The sequence below is a fragment of the Atractosteus spatula genome, chromosome 1 (assembly GCF_055471065.1).
Source record: "Atractosteus spatula isolate fAtrSpa1 chromosome 1, fAtrSpa1.hap1, whole genome shotgun sequence".
Taxonomy (NCBI): domain Eukaryota; kingdom Metazoa; phylum Chordata; class Actinopteri; order Semionotiformes; family Lepisosteidae; genus Atractosteus; species Atractosteus spatula.
Window position 1 is genome coordinate 71525107 of NC_142706.1, and position 15160 is coordinate 71540266.

Genomic DNA, 15160 nt, shown 5'->3' on the forward strand with positions numbered 1-15160 from the left:
TGCCAAATAATCGATGATCTTCTGTAGTTAATAACATGCCAGACAGGATGTGCTTGCTTCCTCTGTAGAAGTATGCTGTTAGTGCAAGATACGTTTGATACAAGTCACACCGTTGTCCACATTTCTTTCTAAACCCAAGAGGTACTGTACAGTACGGTAATCGAAAATGCTGTCTGGGACAGAGTAAAATGGATATGGTATTAAAATTAAGATGTTTTCACAAGGATCCTTTCAAACATCTTTTCAGGTTCTTCTGTTTCCTACACAGGCACACAGCACGTTTTTCAATTTCATCTTTTCCAGAACAAATGTTAAAACCGACAACAGGAAACAAATCCATTTCATAACACAAAAGAAGGAAAACGAACATCTTGACTATCTCCCACAGATAATTAAAAATACATGACATTAGAAATAACGCCTTACACAAAAAAAATAAAAAAATGTGACAGTAAGGTCATGTCGAAGTTCAACCTTTAAAGCACTTGACCGTATTTTGACTTGTGAAAGGTATGTTAACCAGGCCTAATCTTTTGAATTCAGGAACAAATTAAACTGAACTCTTTGCAATAATGCTAATATGTTACAGTGCAATATTGCAATATATCCCAATTGAAGTTTTCAGTGCAATGGACTGATGTAGCTGACCAAAACAAGGCCACAACATCGATACAAATGTAAACATTTTGGCATTCGCTCTTCTGTGTGGTAGTACCGCAATCCCAAGACTCACTGAGCAGTGGGCTTCAGGAATGACTGGCATGAGCCAGAAATGTAGTTTCCATGACAACGCAATGCTTGCGTTGTGGTGTGAAAGAAGTGTAATAATAATAGGAGTGCTCTCAAAATATCTCATCCCTGCCTAAATATAAAAACCACGAGGGCTCTAAATTAATCACAGCAATGCTGTTTAGAATCCAATAAATATAAGATGGTATCATTCAGAATATGACAGAGTTGTGATGGTTCAGTTCAGTTTATTTGTCATATGCACAAGTGTGATGAAATGCTCAACTGTAAAGACAACCCAACTCATTTCTTTCAGAAATCACCTCAAACACATTCTTTCCAGCTGGCCCACGTGACATGACACAATTTCCATCGATTAATATTATTTTGTCTTCACATAATTTTCTTACCAGTTTCATGTCTGAAAATATTCCCGCAAAAATACACTGGCTCACTTTCACTGCAAAACAAAACAAATTTTGTCTGTGGCATGGATGTTCAACAACAAAAAAACTAACATAAATTAAGTTCTCTATAGTCAAAATGTCAGGCAAAAGAACGGATAATAATACAGTAAGTGGACATTTTTATTTAGAGTTTAATCATCTGCAAAAGCTTTCCTGTTGAATTTGTACGGAAAGCTGAGAGACGAAATACACTTGCAGGAGTTATACCAACAGTTATAAAATTAATCAGAACTACATAAACTAGAATCAATTAAATGGATAAGTATAATTAGACTAACCTCCATTTGGCAGCACTATAAGTTACTTTAAATCCATAATGCAAATCAGGGGACAAACTTACCCACCCCACCCCCCCACCCCAACGCATTATCCTAGTGATACAGTCCATCAGTCAGGCAACTGAAAATGTCACAGTCATATTGACATGGACTGTTCAAGTTGTGAAAGCTATTCAATTTAATATGGTTTATTTTTTCTGCAATTCTGTGTGACACACAATGTAGGTATTTCTGTTCAAGTTACACACAAAGGTTTGCTTGTATTGCCCAGAGCTTATCCTGGTTTCTAGGCATGAAAGGAGCAGAGGGCTCATGATCCTCCCCTGGGTGGGACACAAGTCCATCACAGGGCCTAATCCCAGCAATGCTGGCTCCCAGAGACAGCTAATACAGGGTGGACTGGAGCAACTGGGGCACAAACGAAGCCCCGCACTTTGTGAACTTCCACCATCAATGTAACCAGTTTCCTCCTTCCCTGTGCTAAAAGTGAGTTTATGTTCACTTACATAAAAACTAAAAAGAGATATTTGGAGAGCAGGAATTTGGACAGGTAGGGGGATGTGACAGGAGGGAGTCTTGGGTCACGTGAGCACAAAGAAGAACTGAATGTCTTGGCACAAGTGACAAAACTATGGAAACAGTCATCATCACACTAAGCACACCGATAAAGCATGATTTACTGCCATTTTGTAGAGTTCACAATCACAAGCGGCTGAAAGCACTAGCGAAAAGTCCTAAAGTGCATCATTCATAACAAATACTGAGAAATATATTAACACTGGAAAAACACCAAACAGCATTTAATAAAAGAGTTTCTTTTCCATTGGTGCACCAACTGACAGAAAATAAAAAAGCAAAACACTTGTGCAAGCAATTAAACTCTTAACACCTAATTATCTAATGACTACAGCAAACCAGCTATAAAAGGCAACATGATGATTGATGTCTTTACAACATATAAACATGCCAACGATATAGATGTCTCTTTTTTTATAGAAATAAATATTTCAAATACTCTTTTATCCTCTCTTGTTATATATTTTCCATCTCTATAGGACTTCTGTCATTCTACATTTAATATAAATATTTATTATACACTTAACGGCAAATTAACACTACTTATAATAAATACATTTTTCCATTTTCTTGGATAATTTCTGTAGCTTTGGAGAACGTGCTAATAGGAGAACCAGTTTTTTTTTTAGATCAACAGCTGGTTTAGTACAGAGGCAATGAGGGTTGACAATGGATACTGACTAAAAATCCAACAATTTTCCCATGTCCTTGTCATGACAGCATCAAATACTGTACTTATTAGAAATAAAAAGTAGGGTTTTAAAGTCTTCATCAGACAGATTGTCATAAATTCAAAACCTGGGGTAATGCTTTTCCTGCTCTTCAGTTTGAAAAGTCTAATTAAGTTCTTGTGTGTGCTGTTGGCCAGTTAAATGTTAAGATTTCCTCTTAACATTTTTGGCATTCTTAATTTCACGAGCAGGGAAAGGATTAGCTATAGTGTAGTACATATCTTATTCCCTTTGACTTAAACACCAAAGAGCAGTGCACATAAATATTAAACAGTGATTTCATCACTTCACATTGGTGCAGTGTAGGACCAGTATGTGACAAAGATAATGGAGGCATACAGTAGCACTCCCAGTGTTGGGGTGATTATTGTTAACCAGTCCCAAATGGGACTGCTGTTAACCATCATTGCCTAAACTGATTGAATACCGAGTCTGGATTGCAAGAGACTTTAATTTTTCCCAATGACACAAACCCTCACCATGTTAAAAGCAAAGCAGAGCAAAGCAATACGAATCTGGCAACAAATGAAAAGGTTGGACAGCTCCGTGCTCGGGGACAGACTGAACACCACCCTCTCCCTCCCGAGGAATGGAATCTCAAGAACTGCTCACAGCTAGTTGCTTCTCTGCAAAAACTGAGGGCAACATCTCAAACCCAACAGGATCTTTTCACATGTCAGATCACACTATTTCTTCTTTCTTCATGCTAAAACTAACACTCCAATCGTCCTTTCACACAAAGGAATGTCCACATAGTACACATTTTAAGTCCTTAAACTACTGTAACTAGCTAATCTGCCAGTGTATTGTGAAAGAACTGACATCAACTTGACCTACATACTGTAAATGTTACTTATGCAATCACTCTTCCTCCTCTGGCAAGCGTTCCACACAGTATCTGTCTCTAGACCACTTTTACTGCCTGTACAGAAAGTTTTAAAGTCCTCACTTTTAAATCCATGTCCATGTAGTTTCCTCTCCTGCCCCTTACTTTGAGTTTCACTGTTCTCACAGGTTCAGAATTTCCATCAGGCAACTGCTCGTTGATTTCCCATGTCTCTGTAAAATTGATTGTAGTTTTCTTAGATGGCACTTTGTGTTCCCATCTGGCCTGCTCGTAGCTCCTATATCAAAGAATCCAACTTAGGCAGATGCCCCTTCAGCCAAAAAGTACCTCCACTTCAGAATGTTCTCTCAATTATCTTTAAACGTGCTCCAGTCCTCTCATTGCTGAATATCAGAAGACACATCTGTCCTTTCTGGCAAATCTATAATTCTCCGCTTTCCTGTAACTATTTCCTCTATGTCCTCACACAAGTGCCTCTTAATGACCGATGCTTTAAACCTAATTACCCATTCTGCTCTTTTAGGACAGTGTTGCATGCTTATAATCTTGCCCTAAATATTAAAACTTCAAAAGGTTCTAGTGTTCCTGCTCATTTGAAATTTGTCAGGTTCCAGAAAATAATGTTTGAAACAAATTTATTTTTGTGCTTTCTAAAAAGCTTGTAGCATTTCTACAGTATCTTCGCAAATGCTCAGTTATGAGATTCCACTATTGGAAAGCACATTGTGACACCACCCACCTTGAAAAGATTCAACATTAAAAGACATTATAAAGAATTATTTCTGCACACTTTCAGCCATGAAACTTGATTTTGATTTAAGATATCCATTCCATAAATTCATGGATAAAAATAGAAAGCATTATGGTCACTGAAAGGACACATTACAGCATCTGCTCAGCTCTGCTTAACATATTATCTAAGCAACAAATGGACGTAATCAATCACTGTATGACCATTTTGTAATATACTCATGAATTGAGTTAAAAAAGACTATCTTGGGCACATTTACTAGAGAAAATGTATCAAAGAAAATATGAGCAATCACTTCCAAGGGTCACTTCTTGTTTTGCTAGTTCTCACCAGAGGCAGAAGCAATGTGAATGGGATTCTAGTTGGCAGATTTCTTCAAGAGTCCTGCCACAATTTTGCTCTGGAAACAGTACACTCAATTAGTTTGTGATTATGATCACCACAGTCAGTGGTACACTACATTACAATTCTTAATCTTCACTTACACCACAGCTTGAGGGCAAATTACACTCAACAGCGTGAAGCAAAGCATTTACAGTACGTCTTTAATATAAATATTTCTTCCGTTTAAAAACTCTGTGTCTGCTCTTCTCTTGCTGCCTACTGCATGTGAAAAATGCTGGCTGTAAACTATTGATTAGTGAGATGGTGTGTTTCTACAGCTCGCACTCAAACCACATACAGTTCCGTGAATATTACGGGTTTTCGTCCACACTGAGCACTGTGTATGCTCTTTTGCATTTTAATCACGATTAGATCTCAAACATGAAATGAAGATTAATGAGCGCTTCACAAGAGTCTTGCAGCTCAACTTGAAAGGGCACCGTTGCTAGACAGACACAGTACTGTGGACTGATATGTACTGTATGAAGGAGGATGAGAATAAAGGCAAGCCGATCTGATTTTGCTTTCCTTAGACAGAGCTTAAACCTCTCTTCTAAAAAATCGCAGGCATAAATACAGCATGCTCCTCCATTGATCTTGATTTGCCAAATGCTGAATTGGAGTTATTTTTTTTTTTACATAATCAAAAAGAACAGCAGCGGCATGGTGGTACAGTGGTTAGTATTGCTGCATCGTAGCACTGGGGCCCTGGGGTCAATTCTGGACCTGGGGTGCTGTCTGTATGGAGTTTCTGTGCTCTCCCTGTGTTCCTGTCAGTTTCCTCTGGGTGGTCCTTTTTCTCCTCATAGTGCAAAGACATGAATATGTCTGAATATGTGATGTTCCTTCACATGCTTTTTTCTCTCTGGACCAAAACTTCTAAAACCTATGCCCCAGTATGGTGACTAGACAACATGCTGTGGGAGCTGTCGTCCTTCCAATGAGACTACAAACCAAGATCCTCTCTATTTGGTCATTAAAATCCCAGAGCACCACTCTTAAGGGTAGGGTTAGATGACCTGGTTCCACCACTACAGTATATGTAAAGCATTTTGGGATGTAAAGTGCATTATAATCGCAGTTAATTATTCAGCATTTATGAAATATGAACTAAGGCAATCTGGATATTCAGCTGGCATTTTAAAACAATCATCTAGCATATGGAGCCTGACCCATTCCAAAAACAAGGATACTGCAAAACTCATCGGATTGCCTTTAACTCGAACCAGAAGAGACTTCTGGCAACACGGGCACACACAGAGCATGGTCGGCCGAGGAGAGATTAAACTGAGCTGCAAAGGGCTCTGTAGCACACTGCGAGGTGTGATCCATTTCATCATGTAGGGGTTGCAAATCGCTTACTCAAAGCAGATCTTACTGATTTAAGCTATCCGGCAACATTTGTGTTTCTTTTTTTGCTTCTTTTAGGTACCTGTAATGCATAGTCCATAATAAAAAGTACTTCTACACTCAGAAATACATAATATCATAAAAAATTGCATACAGTCTGTGCACAGATGACATTGTCCACAGATGGGTCGCGTTGCTGTACGTAACTATTTGATTAGCACCATTGATTTTCCACTTCTTAACGTGTTTTTCTTTCACAAATACCTGCATATTTCATGAATGCCTTTTAAAATGTTTCAATAACAGAGTTCTATTGACTTCAGTCATGGCATACAGTACTTTTTGTATCACATAAGATACCCATTCTGAACTATAGATACATGGAATATATATGGAAATTATGTAGTTTTATTGCCTTGAGTTTCCCGTCATGTAACTAAAATAACGTAGGATATTAAAAAATATTGACAATGGCAATGCAATAAGGTTTATGGCATCAGTACTGTTTTGTTTGCAACCCCCAATGTGAACAAAAGATCTTTGAACGAATGTTTTAACAACACGACCACTGTCATTAGGAAACCAGCATGTCGCCCAAGGCCATGAAAATACTTTTTTTCATATGGAACAGCAGCTGACTCTCCTTGCCCCCTTCCCTGGAGCTCCTGCGTCTGGTCTGAAGAGCGAGTCACTTCTTGGAGATGGGGGCGTTTAAAGACTGTACTGCTGACAACAGAAAAAGAACACATCAACTTCAGGTCTGACAGAGAGTCTAAAGACCCTCCTTGCAAACGCCCGACTCTGACGTTCCTGAATGCAAGACACGGCTCTCTTCGTTACGGTGCTCCATGGAATCTGACAGGCTTGGATAGGGACAGGAGAAAAGGTCATCTGCAATTTAAAAGAGGAACAGAGTAGACAACTGGGGATTCTGGCTCTTCAGTTAGATCACAAAGTTCAAGTCTAATTATTTCCAAGCTGGTGTTTTGTCCATGAACAGAGGTGTGTGTGTCCATGTGTCATATACAGTATTCAGCACTGCTAAATGATACCTGTGGATAGTAAGTGGAGGTAGCTATTTTAATACTCCTCATTCTCTCATACAGTAGGTAACAATTTTTACTGTTGTAATGGCCTATTGCTTTGCTACCGAATTACAGTAGGTAAATGTGAAAATGCTTACGAAGGGCACTGAAAAACACCTCCCACAGCTGTGCACATTTTGTCTTTCTCTGAAATGAATAGAATCTGAGAATAAAGAAAAGTTTGGATTTATTTCCCAGATTCCAGCGACAGAACTATTAAATAGTGTTATTTTTGACCGTGCTTCTGTAATGATTACTACTGCTTTTATTATGCCATTCAGTTTTAACTTATTATTATTGCTGTTTTTTTTTAATTAGGTGACACCTATTTGACATCAGGTGAACCCTTCCAGTGACTATTTCTCCATAACTGGAAGAGGCGCCGAAGACATTGCAAATATGAATTCCTGCTTCCTTCTGACCTCCAACCTCTATTAGGCTGTTAGATATAGCAGGAAGAAGCAGAAGCACTTCATTGCAGTAGTAACAATTTCATTGAAGCCATTTTTCTGCTCTGGAAGGTTATTTTCAAAATAGCCTGGAATACTGTATAACACAAGACACACACACACACTTGTGACTTACACAGTGTATTTAATTGTACTTTTGTTAGCCATTGAGGCAGATGCTTTGGGAAATTAGTAGTAGTTTTGTAGGACTTAAAAGTGGTATAATAATAATAATAATAATATTAAAAGTGGTATCTTTTTCAATCAAAGTAGTATGGAATTAGCATGGAGATTCCTGTGCTCTGGATGCTGTATTAGCTGATACTGCTAGAACGTAACTAAATTGTTCAGAAGAGATCCAGTGTAAAGGGGCTCAAATCAATGCAGCTTCTCTGGTTCTTTTTTTATGTGCTCTGCGAGTATCATATCCTTAAAAAGCACGGCGAGATTCATCCTATATCCTACAATCTTATAGAAAAGTTCCTGGAAAAGTTTAGCTGGCTTGCTCTGTGCTATTGAGAAACAAAATGTCTTCTTGCGCCCGTCTGTTTGGCAAGATGCAGGGGTCACAACGGGGGCTACACTCCCTCCTCGGGATACACAGGAACGATCTCGTCCAGCTGCCGTCTTGCGTCCGAAAGAGTTTTCCACCCATTCAAAAGAGACAGCCGAAAACAAGACAAAAAAAATGCTTGTGTCTCTGCTTTCTCCACTCCTCGATCACAGTGCCACCATCAACACCAGTGGAGGGCTGCGTTTTTCATTTCTCGTTTTTTGTTCGTCTTGTTTATAAAGTACACGTCTTTATAAACGGCTGCTTCACAATGTTATAGCCCATGTGCCTCCAGTTTGAGAGAATCGGTTTGACCGCGCTTCTGTCATTTTTCGTTTGTTTGATCTGTGTTTATTTTATGTTTTTGTTGGCTTGTTTCATCCCTTCTGTTGGTGGAAAGTGGTGAAAAAGGCTGTTCAGATTGTGTCTCTTTTCTGAGGTAAACTGTGCCTTGTTGGCACCCGCGGGGAGGTTAGCAAACGCTGTCTGCTTTTATGTGCAGGATCTTTGAAAACCCAGGTCTCTTCTTTAGGGCCTGTAAAATACATTGAAAAATGAATCTGTATCATATCATTAACACTCATCCCACCTTTGTTATGTTGAAGATCAATACCCGCTGGTATAAATTGCAAAGGCTACCCCAGACCACCACAGCAGCTCAGCAAGCCAGAGGTCATCTGGGTTTCCATAGCGAGAAACAGTCTGGAGAGCAGATGCTGGTCCATCACTGGGATGACACCCCAGCAATGCTGGGTCCTACTGTACTTACACAGCTGGGTACTGGAGCAATTAGGGTAATGTACTCACTCAAGGTACAATAGCAGTGTCTGCAGTGGGGACTTGAACCCACAACTTCTCAGTCGTGAGTCCAATGGCTCATCCCAATTCAGTGTGCCACGCCACTAACTGTAATACCATATGCTGTATATCACCAAAACAAAAATTGTTATGAATGAAAATTGATATGCATCTGTCTCAGGTTAATTCAATCTATTTCAAGACTATCTAGCTCATTTTAATTTTAATTAATTATTTTTAATAACCCCCAGCAATTTTTTTAGTCAATCGATCCTTCATCATCAAAAACAGAAGACAGTCTAATAATATCCTAGAATGGACTGGATTGAAAAGATCAGCTCCCAGGTATTTCTGTTCTTGACAAGATTTGTATGGGAATGTGCCACTTTGTCCAGTGCAATATAAATAGAAGAAGACACTTCAGGAAAAAAATCTTTTCTATGTGCTTTTTCTCCTGATAAAAAGAATGGCAATAGTGAAGTTCACATTCTTTAAAACAACCGTTTGCTTCAGAAATGCTTCAAGCCTCTAGCATAAGGGGAGAATTTCAAAGATGATGCACCCAGCATACAGTGCACCGCATGAACCTGTAACACTGTTTTCTCAGTCTGTTAGTGTCGATTGGTGGGTTTCCCCTAGAAGCTCAACACAGTGAATGAAGAGCTTAACTTTCCTCTTTTAACTGCCCTATGCAGTTAAACACTCCACTAGCAGGAAGAGCCCCTACATCTCCATAATCTGTCCACTAATGATGCCCTTTAGACCTACTGTATGGTTTTAAATGCATAGCCCTTGTTTATGTTTTTTCTGACTTGCCCAATTGCTAATGTGGGCATTACCGGGCACAATATGAATTTACTTAAATCACAGATCACTACACTTGGTTCTGCACTTGAGAGAGACTGTGAAAAAATACTAGAGTTTCTCATAAGACTATGAGAAAATTATGGTAAAGGAACATAAGTTAATGTCCACTGGGTCCAGAGGTCCTGAGACTGATATGTTGCTCAGCTACTTTGGAATTCAAGACAGTGTTCTCTTTTCACATACAGTATGTAGCTAACTACCACAAATGAAGGCAGCTTACCACTACGTTTTAAAACATGACATGCCATGACATGAACTTAACTCTCTCTACTGTTTGCCACGGTGAGGTACAGTATAACATCCAGATCTGTAGCTAAACCTACACTAATCTTTAAGTTATGTCTCTTTCACACAAAACGTTATTACCCTTATGACAGAAAAATAGAGGTGATAGGGGTCCAAAGGTTTTTACATTTCCTTAACAGAAAGGCACACATCACCTGAAGCCTAGTTTGCAAGAACAGAAATATTACATACTGTATGTGTCTACGCTCCACCTAGATTGTTTCCTCTCTTGTTGTCCCACTGCCATGACCACTCTCATAACTACACTGCACAGCTGTGATAGGACTCCTAAAACCCTTTATTGCATGCATAAAGGAGACATCAAGTAATAAATAATATTAAATACATAACCCAGTCAATCATCTTAAATAGACTGTTGTTGTTGATGTTCACATCTGGGTTTAATTTTTTAACGTTTCTAGTCTCAGCTATCTTCAGCATCTCAGAACAAAATTAGTTTTGAAGGATACCAGATCTGTAATCCGTAGCAGGTGTGGTTGGAAAGAAAAATACACTGACAAACAGTCACGTATGTGCTTTACCTTAAAAAAATTGGTTTCCAATTATTTGCTCTTCTGCCAGTGTTTCATACAGATCTCAAACGTTACTGTAGTACTGAGGCAAAGCCCACAGATGGCGCTGCTGTGCTTATTTAAATATGTTTGGATTAGCATGACTACAGTGTAGGGATTTGTTTTGGTTTTTAAGTTAAATACCAGCATCTTCAAAATCTTCCGTTCGGCAAATGTACAGTACATAAAACCAGATTTGGAAATATATTTTGCATTACCTGCTAGCACCATCATCTGGATAAACAGTTTATGGCTGGAGCACACTCAAGAGACAGACAGTAGAAGCAAAAGCATTCATTGGTCACTCATTCCAGCTGAAATGGTTTAACTGGAGCCACAGTCATGTCAAATTTAGCAAGAATCAGATAGAAAAAAGACGAGCTTCTATGCTTTTTCACACTGTCTTACTGCTTTTCTTTTACCATTTAATTGATAGATAAATCAATCTCATGAATTCAAATGACTAAATGTAGGTTTAGGTTTACATTTACATTTACATTTACGTAGGTTTAAGCATATCTCTTTCATGTGATAAAGGTCAGATAAACTGGTATTTTTTCCATACACATACCAGTTTGTTACCCAGTTATCTAAATTGGATTGAATACAGATAAGAGAACATTTAAAGTTTTTTTCTGTAAGGGCTTTGCTGAAAGCTCATCTGTTCTAAACAGCAACTAATGCTCAATTAAATTTTGCATGTTATTTTCATAAAAGCAAAAGGTAAAAAGCATTCTTAAAAACTAGGCTGAAACCTGGTGTATAATACAGCACTGTAGGATCCGTACCCTCTTTCAAATCAGAAGCTAAAATTCCTCAGAAGCACAGATCCAGTTGTACGTTCTGTGAGAAGCAGGAGTATTGTGAATCTACCAGCTACAGTACCTAAATTATGACCCGCCTTTATTTACCATCATTATGGACAATGCTGTATACTTTCTTTCTTTGAAGTCATAGTTATGTGCTATACATGGTACAATGAATGATGAATGGTGAATGATCTGCTGATACACACTGGACCCTGCTACTGCATTATTTTAAATCCACAGGAGAACCTTCAGAGTAAATAAATCACAGTTTACATTGTCTCTGAGCAAAAATGTAAAAGAAAAGAAATTTAAGTAGCATAAGTCTTACTTGTAGTTTGTTCACCATCTCATCAAAAAGCTTCCTGGCTTCTGGGCTATTGGGGTCTTCAAAATAATCCACTATCCCAATCTGCACCACAATCGACTTCAGGTTGCAACATACACCTGTAGTTTACAGAAGCAGGGATTTGATTTTGAGATCAGCATATAATATATCCAGTATTGTGTATACTGATTGTCAAAAGAAACCTATCATGTCATACATGTGTTTTAGAAAAACAGACTACATGGATTTTGGCTATTGATTAAAAGCTATTGACATCTGTTAGATTAATTGATCATCCATGCCTGATCCACCATACAGTACATTTCAAATACATTTGTGAAAGAGCTGATTTAACCTTTTGAACATCAAGCCCAGTGAAAACTCAAGAAAAACACAGAAGCACAGGCAGCAATATGCCCTGTGTATTAAGTGAATACCATTGTGTCAGCGGTATATTGGACAATGGACAAGTTATTTGTCTGGGGAATTCACAGTCACCACACTCACAACTGACAAGAGCCAAATACATTGTCATTGATACAGTAGGTAATAATCTTAGAGAACACTAATGAGGACACCTCACCAGGGTCAGAACATCATCCAGCTCCATCTCCATTATTGTTTTTGCCTTAGTAATTACTGTATCAGAATCACCAGGTCACAATAATCCATGAATCAGCAATTTATCTGTGTGGAAGCACCTGACCTCTCATCATCTGCAGGCTTAAACACAGGTCTCGGTCTCATGCCCAACAGCGTTGATCATCGTAACGGCATGAGGTGGTGCGAGCAACAGCACTGATTTGTGATGATCAGTGAAAACCTGACAGCATCGAATATGTCAGCACCTGACCTGACAGCACAGTGACATGTCTTAACGACTACCGCCTGGTGGCACTAACACCTGTTATCATGAAGTGCTTCGAGAGGCTGGTCATGAAGCACATTAAGGACACCATCCCAAACACAGTGGACCCGTACCAGTTTGCCTACCAGTCCAACAGATCCACAGATGACGCAATCTCCATTGCCACACATACGGCCCTATCCCATCTTGACAAAAAGAACACATACGCAAGACTACTATTCATCAACTTCAGCTCAGCTTTTAACACTATCATCCCAGAGAAACTAGTCAAGAAACTCAGTGCACTGGGTCTCAACACCACCCTCTGCAACTGGATTCGGGACTTTCTGACAGGCAGACCTCAGGCTGTCAGGCTTGGAAACCACACCTCCGGCACACTAACTCTGAACACTGGGGTCCCCCAGGGGTGTGTGCTAAGTCCATTGCTCTACTCCCTCTATACCCACGACCCACGAAGGCCAAACACAACACCAACTCCATCATCAAGTTTGCCGATGACCCCACAGTTGTACAGTAGGTCTGATCACAGACAATGATGAGAGGGCCTACAGGGAGGAGGTCAATCTCCTTACAACGTGGTGTGATGACAACAACCTCACCCTCAACGTCAGCAAAACCAAGGAGCTGATTGTCGATTTCAGAAAACTGCATAACAGACATGCCCCTATCCACATCAACGGGACTGAAGTAGAAAGGGTCAGTAACTTTAAATTCCTTGGCGTCCATATCACCGAGAACCTCACATGGTCTCTCAACACCACCTGTCTGATCAAGAAAGCGCAACAGCGCCTGTACTTCCTAAGACGGTTGAAGAAGGCTAAGATATGTCCCCAGATCCTCACTAACTTTTACAGATGCACTACAGAAAGCACACTGACAGGCTGCATCACAGTGTGGTATGGCAACTGCAGTGCTGCTGACTGCAAAGCCCTACAGCGGGTGGTGAAAACTGCCCAGTCCATCACTGGGGTTACCCTCCCATCTATCCAGGACATTTATGACAGACGGTGCTTGAGGAAAGCTCTAAGCATCATCAAAGACCCCACACACCCCAGCTACAGACTGTATGATCTGCTACCATCTGGAAAACGGTACCGGAGCATTCAGGCCCAGACTACCAGACTCAGAGACAGTTTTTACCCTCGCACTATCAAACTGTTAAACTCCCAGCCTCTCTCACTCTCACCTCACCTCTCACCTACTGTATGATCTGAACCTCACAGTGCCTTCTCTCTTTCTTTCTTACCAAAAACCCAAACACACATTGAAAATCTACCTCTACCGTACATGTCAAAGGCTCACTCCCCATAATTTCTATCCCTTTATTTCATTCTGTTGATGCATATTTTTGCACATAACCTGTTACCTTTTGTTGTTTTGCACATTGCCTGTTGCTGTTTTTGCACATCGTCTGTTGTTGTTTTTTGCACACTGCCTGTTGTCTCTGTCTTTCTTTTGTTACACAATTGTATTGTTGTCATTGTTGTTTTTTTTCTTCTTTGTACTACTTATGTCCGAGAGTTAGCTAAATAGCATTTCGTTATACCATATACCATGTATATGAGTATAATGACAATAAACTTGAACTTGAACTTGAATGTCCTGGGACCTCAACTGCCGCCATTCCTGTGGGATCATACTTATTCCAGCCCAGCACGCTGTAGAAGCAGAGTAGAGCTTGTACAGAATATAGGGCTTGAGCAGACCTGACTTGAGCCCCATTTAACATGTGTGCGGTGAATTGTTATGACGTGTCATCTAGGGCTCAGAGACCAGGGATGTACTTGTTCAAACTATTAATGAAACAGGGGACAGAATCCCAAAAGATAGCATGTGCAATGTGCAAAACATGTGGCAGAGATGTGCTGTGCAGGTTCTACTGCTTCCAGTGGTGGTCCACACACAGTACTAGCCTGCAACTTTCACAGTCCCCTGTAATTAAACCATGCTGATAAGAAATTTTAATCAGCATGATCAATTTAGTTATGTCATGTACAGTATTGTTCAATAAAATCTCAGTGCACCCAGTGATCAGAAATGATTTTCTTATTATTTAACTTTGTGAATGTGTTGTGCTGAGAAGTGGTGAGTTTCATCTGATGTGCAGCGCATAAAAAGTGTAACTCCAAATGTGCATCTAACAGAACAACAGCTAAAGGTTTAGTTTATAGGATGGGTCAAAACAAAAAACAGATTTCTTGCATTACTCTTGAGCAAAGCGTCCAGTTTTATATCTGTATTTTGAGTGCTGAAGAATAACTGACAGTAATAGTTACAAAGTCAGCCATTTGTGCAATAGTTCAGGTGGGTAGCTGCTTCAGCATGCATAGGCTGCAAAGGAACAGGTAATACTGTAGGTTTATTCCATATATTCACACCCATAGAAGGCTTTGTGTTTTCTTTCTTTCTTATTCATGGAATAAACCTATTACTTCT

At 39.5% G+C, this 15160-nt stretch overlaps 1 protein-coding gene across 1 annotated transcript in view; it reads right to left on the reverse strand.

Moving 5' to 3' along the window:
- Nucleotides 1-8672: 8672 nt before the first annotated feature.
- Nucleotides 8673-15160, reverse strand: part of fbxo41 (F-box protein 41) — a 59175-nt gene continuing 52687 nt past the window's right edge. The window contains exons 11-12 of the mRNA XM_088918094.1: nucleotides 11860-11975; nucleotides 8673-8735 (exon numbers count right to left, since the gene is read on the reverse strand). Of these exons, the coding sequence (XP_088774220.1) occupies nucleotides 8673-8735; nucleotides 11860-11975 (179 nt within the window). The remainder of the gene's footprint in view (nucleotides 8736-11859; nucleotides 11976-15160) is intronic.